At 50.8% G+C, this 6,488-nt stretch overlaps 1 protein-coding gene across 1 annotated transcript; it reads left to right on the top strand.

The window, feature by feature from the left end:
- The first annotated feature begins 336 nt into the window (after positions 1 to 336).
- On the top strand, positions 337 to 5,640 carry LOC118005228 (C-C chemokine receptor type 1-like). The gene is made up of 2 exons (XM_034997046.1): positions 337 to 640; positions 4,052 to 5,640. The coding sequence occupies exon 2, from the start codon at positions 4,100 to 4,102 to the stop codon at positions 5,165 to 5,167; it is 1,068 nt and encodes a 355-aa protein (XP_034852937.1). The 5' UTR covers positions 337 to 640; positions 4,052 to 4,099; the 3' UTR covers positions 5,168 to 5,640.
- Positions 5,641 to 6,488: the final 848 nt, after the last annotated feature.

A 6,488-nucleotide genomic window follows, 5' to 3' on the forward strand; every position in this document is an offset into this window, starting at 1 on the left:
GCGCTTGGTGCGGCAGAGAATGGGGTGCAGAGAGAGACAGCAAACGGTCAGAGGTGTAGGACTTAGGAGGCGCCAAAGAGAAAATGTCGCCTCTTTTGGGCTATCACCCAGCTCATTTTGAGGAACAGGATCTGGGGTTCTGGTTTAAACCCTTCCATTTGCAAGCTTTAAGAAAAAAAGGCTACTCAGTGACCACGAGACCTCCATGCCCCGCCTTCCTTCAACCCTCAACACACACGCATAATCCCAGCCTTCAATTGCTTCACAAATTCTGGGAACACCTCATACCACCTCTCCCCCACTCAACTCCACCCAACCCCACCCACCCCAGTCCCCTTAAGGCAGAGCTCCCCAGGGAGAAGCACAGCTGAGTGAGCAGAGAAAATCCTTCGAGCAAACCCAGCCTCAAGGAACAGCCACTGGCGGGTGTCGTGGCCACTCACGGACACCCAACTAGATACAAAACGAAGAACTTTGTCCCCTTCTTGTCATTCTGAAAGACTGTGAACCCTGGAGTCCTCAATCATCACACAGGAAGCTGAGGACTTCCTGATCAATCAGGACGTTGAACCTTGAATTTATAAAGATTCTAAAAGCTCCAGAAACAAAGACTTCGTGGACAAAATCCCTAGAGACCAGAGTAAGTGGCACTTGTCTTTTCTGTCTTGTTGGTTACTGTGAGGGCAAGCTGGTTTGCAGACATGCATGCAGCCAGGTGGGACTGTGGTCCTCATGTTGCAGGACATTCTTTACCTGTCTGTCTCCTCAAAGGTGAGGAATTCTTCAAGGCCCAAGCAAACACCTAAGTAGCCCATCGATGCATCTGTAAGGTAATTAATTGTATAGCAATACTGACAAGGGGTGAATTTATAAGACTGGGTGCTCAGATGTAAAATGGGTTTTTTTGCTAAAGAGGGGAAGCTTTCCTGAATGGTTGTTGGTGACTGGTTGAGAAAATCAGCCTTTCTAAAGTCAGTTAAGAAACAAGAGGATCTCTGTGAAAAACCATTCAAGAGGAAATCACTTGCTAAACTGCCCTGTGTAAGCAAAAACCAAACATGGTGTATGAAGAAATTATAGCAAAAGGGAAATATTAATTAGAAAAAACGTTGCAGACGCCAGGATGATTTGATACTGGACCAATTTCTTGAGAAGACTAGAACCAAAGAGCCTCACAATCAGGCCTGATGATTTGTCTTTGGAGGAGGTAGGATTTTACCCTCCCGAAGGCAGGGAGATGTCCTCTTGGGATGCAACCATTCTGTTCTACTAACAAAGAGGCAGGTCAGAATTTGCTCTGAAGAGAGAGGGGCATGGAGGCTACTTGGAGGTCTCTATTTCAACTGTTCCTCCATAAACTCTGGAGTGGCCCACATTTTCAGAGTTAGAAACTCTCAGAAGTTTGCATAGCTTGTCACCAGGCTGTGTTATCACTTTCTCACCCTTGAGTCCCCACTCTGACTAGCAGGACAGCTCTAGGCTATGCATACTGTGGGGAGTGAAGGGCCAATAAATGTTTAACAACTGGCTCTCTTGAAAAAAAAAAAAAAAAAAAAAAAAGAGCCCTGATTTCTCATGTTTGTCGATTTCTATGGTGTAAATATCCGCACTGTGGTTGATTTCAACCTACCTACCCCCTGAATGCAGAGTTGGGGAGAGATGCACAGGATTGGTCTCTATAAACCAGGATGAACCAGCCCCTGTACACCACCAGGCTTGGGTGTCTTATCACTGCAGACTGCTTTTTCTGCTTAAAGACTTCACCAACTCCCAGGCTAGAGGACGCTGCCACTGCAAGGTTCTGGGGGGCGCCAGGGCTCCAGCTGACCTATGCCCTTGGGGCAGACTTTGCAGCAGATTTCAGCGGGGCTAGGTGGCAACAGGGTCCTTCTGCCTCCCTCCATGGCCCCACACCAGGCCATCTCTCTCCCAGAGTTGTTAGGTGGTGCCTGGCAAGTTGGCAAAATAGTCAGTGGAGTTGGAGGTGGACGGGGGGAGGGAGCTGGTGAAGGCGATTCTCTGTTCAAATGGCACGAGCAATGCTGACTCAGTTTGCCTTCACCTTTGCCAAAATTCCCCAGAAACCGGGCTCCTGGGCTCAGTCATGCACCAGTTGCTCTTTGTGCTTCCAAGCTGCTTGGAGCTTCTGCTATAAACCTGCCAGCCCATCCAAAAATGCTGTCTGCCAAGCCGACCCGTCCACACCGGCAGTGGCAATAGAAATCAGAAATTGTCCACACAGTTTGGTTAAGTAACTGCCAGCCTGGGTTCCTCCAGAAGGAGGGCTGGGGGGCTAGAGGCAAGTCCAGAGCTGGAGGAGTCAGCCATAGGGATGGATTTGACTGGAAATGACAGTCCCCCAGCCAGGGTGTATGACATTGCCCCCTCCCCCACCCCGGGTGCCTTACTTTCCAATGGCCACTGCAGAAATGTGAATTTTGTAGGAAGGAAACATTCATTAAGCAATTTAGAAGGAAGAGTGCTAGAGACTCCAGATTCAGGGTGGGAATTATGATGTAGGTACCAGCTACTTTTCGAACTGGTGGCAACCTACTGAAAATTTCAAAGTGCAGTTCGCATGGAAGGGACTGTCCCGGTCCACCACTGTTGAGCAGAATTCGTTTTCCAGATTAACTATAGAAAGAACTGGTGGGGGGACTTGGGGGAGCAGGTACATCAGCCAGAATAGGATCAGAGCCGGGGACTGGCCTCAGAGAAGGGTCAGTGCAGGGAAGGAGGAACCCTAATATTTACTGAGGCCCCAGCAGGTACTAGGGGGTGGTTTTTCTCATACATTACGTAGCCCTGCAAGGTGTTACTTTCTCACATTACAGATGAGGAACTGAGGCTCAGAGAGGTAGGTTAACTCATCCATAGTCACACAGCTGGTAGATGGCATGAAAGCCCATGCTCCCTTCTGGGAGGTGTCTGTAGTAAGTGGAAAGGATTGAAAAGGAGTGCTGAAAATGGGAGGCTGGGGAGGTCCTATGAAGGCAAGCTCTCTAGTGGTTGTTTTTTGTTTTTCTTTGTTTCAAGGGAACCCTGGTTAAAAATATCTAAGAGCATTTCTCAGCAGAACTCCAGCTACCACCTGGTTGCTTCACGATACCTCATGGCTCGAGGCTGTCCCGAGCTCTTCCCCTTCCCCCCCATCCCTTCTTCTTCCCATCAGGTCACCCCACTCCTCCCAGACTGTACTGTCCTCTGAATCCTCCTCATGGCCCTCACGGGAGGCCTACTGAGTGACCTGTAGATCCACGTGTATGGCGTGAGCCAAGCTGGTGCCCTCAGGGTCCTCATCTACTAAGGGATGGGGCTAGCCTTCTAGAATTTCACTATGACAGCCCTATGGATCTTTGGGGTAAGATAATTTTTGCATTACAGGACATCCTCGGCCCTGCCTACTGAATGACCCGACAGTAGCATCCCCTAGTCTCTATGGCAACCAAAAAACAAAATAAAATAAAATAACCCTACACATTTACATGTGCCCCCACCATGCTCCGTCATCCCTGGCCATGAACCTTTTTAGCCCCCCTAGCCCTGAAGATCCATTTGTAAGTTTTGGACTCTCAGCTTCCTTCTGGAGACCCCACAGTGCAAAATCGTTGCTCCATTATTGGCGGCAGGGATGCACGTGAAAAGAAACTCCAGCTCTCATTCTCAAAGATATGTGTCCTTACCATTTCAAACTCCCGCATCATCACCTCTAAATTGGGAAACAGCAGTGGCACCCCCTCTGTGGCGGGGGGTGGCCGGGGGGAGTTGTCTAGCACTAAGTCCAATGCGAAAACCATGGGCAGGACTGGTTCGGAGCAGTGTGGCGAGGTCTCCCTCCGTCTGTGCCAAAGTAATTGACTTAATGATCGGTGGGCTCATATGCTTACTGCCTACGCCCTCTGTTAGACTACAGGGCCCATGAGGGCAGAGAGGACCCAGATCTCCCTTGCTCAAGGTTGTGTCCAAGGGCCTGGTACACAGTCGGTACTCGGCAGACAGTTGTCAGGTGGTTGAGGACCTATAATCACTGCCTCATCTTTGTTGTCCGCAGCCCACTGCCTTTCCCGGCAAAGTACACAGAAACCATCTTCCTTGACTCATGCAAGAAACCAGGATGGCAACCTCAGCCCCCACAAAGGACTATGACATGACAACAGAATATGACTATGAGGGCATAACCCCATGCCAGAAGGAAGAGGTGAGGGCCTTTGGAGCTCAGCTGCTGCCCCCCTTGTACTCCCTGGTGTTCATCACTGGCCTGGTGGGCAACATCCTGGTGCTCCTGGTCCTCATGCAGTACAAGAGGCTCAAGAGCATGACCAGCATCTACCTCCTCAATCTGGCCATTTCAGACCTGCTCTTCCTCTTCACGCTGCCCTTCTGGATTGACTACAAGCTAAAGGATGACTGGATTTTCAGTGATGGCACCTGTAAGTTGCTCTCGGGGCTTTATTACACAGGCTTGTATAGCGAGATCTTTTTCATCATCCTGCTGACCTTCGACAGGTACCTGGCCATCGTCCATGCTGTGTTTGCCCTGCGGGTTCGGACTGTCATCTTTGGGATCATCACCAGCATTGGCGCCTGGGGCCTGGCCATCTTGGCCTCCATCCCAGGCTTCTACTTTTCCAAGATCCAGCAGGAGTTCTCCCATAGCACCTGCAGCCTCCACTTCCCTCACAGAAGCCTCAAAGCCTGGAAACAGTTCCAGGCTCTGAAACTGAACATGTTGGGGCTGGTTCTGCCTCTGTTGGTCATGATCATCTGCTACACAGAGATCATACAGATTCTGCTCAAACGACCCAACGAGAAGAAAGCCAAAGCCGTCCGTCTGATCTTTGTCATCATGATCGTCTTCTTTCTCTTCTGGACCCCTTACAACCTGGCAGTGCTGGTCTCTGCTTTCCAAGACAGCCTCTTCACCGATGAGTGCAGACAGAGCAAACAGCTGGACCTGGCCATGCAGGTGACGGAGGTGATCGCTTACACGCACTGCTGCGTCAACCCCATCATCTACGCCTTCGTCGGGGAGAGGTTCCGCAGGTACCTGAGCCAGCTGTTCAGCCGGCTGCTGAACAGGCTCCCCTTCCTCTCCACCGACAGGCTCGAGAGGGCTAGCTCCGTGTCCCCCTCCACGGCGGAGCATGAACTCTCCGCTGGGTTCTGACTCGGGCCCCTGGAGGCCGGTCCGGGACCCAGCAAGGGCGACCTGCCCGGCACGCTGACCCAAGCCGAGGCACGTTGGGACACCTGGCGCAGCACGGAATTGCAGACCCGTGGGGGTGAGGAAGTTTAATGGCAGTCTAGACTAAATCACTCCCGGGGCGACTGAGTCCTCTCCAAGAACTCCTCCGTGGTAGGAAGGAGGTGAAGGAGTGGAATGGGACATTCCAGAAGACCGGGATGGAGGGTGCCAGGGAAGCGCTTGGGCCCAAAGGGGAGTTCAGACTTGTGAGCATTACCATTTGTAAATAGAGCCACCGAGCATGGGGGGGGGGGGGGCGCCCCTGCCCCCACCGCCAGTGAACTTGGAAGTATTGATTTCCTGCTGACTCCACTCTGAGCGGGGAGCCAATCAGGAGCCAGCAGCCTCCTCCCCAACCTCACCTCCCCCCCACTCCCCCACCCCCACCCCCACCCCCACCCCCACTGCAGGGTTTAGGCTCTTGGAAACCCTGAGGAACCAGGAACTCTCTGATGGGACAACTCGAGCCCTAGTGGGAAATAGGATTGGGGAACTGCCCTCGGCAGTGGAACGGAGAAAGCCCTTGGGGAGAATTTTTATATTTGCAAAAATCAAAACAATTCAGGTGGTGGGCTAGACACAGATTGGGCGAATAATACGTTTGATTTCTTGAAATAGCCACAGAGGGGAGGGAGTCTTTATTTCCATTTACCAGTTTCTTCTTTCTGAGTATTTTCCCAGAGTCTCCCTTCCTTGTAAGTTGGATGAGGCGGGAGTACATTCTGATAGCTTTATTGCAGAAATTAATATCAGGCAAAAGGAGACAGGGTCCATGTCCCTGTTCTGCTTCCCCACCGAAGCCTTCTGGTTTTAAGGATCAGAGTTCTGGCTGTTAGGTTGGGCCCATCCGCAGGAAAAATGACCTGGTGTGCAAGCTGACAGTGTCTGAGGCTGAGAGGGAGGGGGGCTGAGGTGGGGACTCACCCACCTTAATGTGGAAGGTTGAGAGGACCCTTAATTAAAAGAAACATATTTCCCCTAAATGTCCTTAACACTTGATCTCTCACCAGGGACCTCCTGGTCATCACATCTTTCTTCCCTTTTCCCTAGGATGTGTATTTCTTTAAAAATCATTTTCCCAATGACAAAAACACAGCTTAAAAACTCAAAGGGAAAAAGAGAACACCCAAAGCACCAATTCTCACTACCCAAAGACAACGACTGTGCGCTCTTCTATGTATTCTCTTTTAGTTTGGTGTTTGTTTTCTCCTGTGTGTATTTACAACGATGACAAATACGGACT

The sequence above is a fragment of the Mirounga leonina genome, unplaced genomic scaffold, assembly GCF_011800145.1.
Source record: "Mirounga leonina isolate KUSES-001 unplaced genomic scaffold, KU_Mleo_1.0 Mir_94, whole genome shotgun sequence".
Lineage (NCBI taxonomy): Eukaryota > Metazoa > Chordata > Mammalia > Carnivora > Phocidae > Mirounga > Mirounga leonina.

Coding starts and splice junctions, on each gene's coding strand:
- LOC118005228 (XM_034997046.1), top strand. CDS start 4,100: ATGCAAGAAACCAGGATGGCAACCTCAGCCCCCACAAAGGACTATGAC.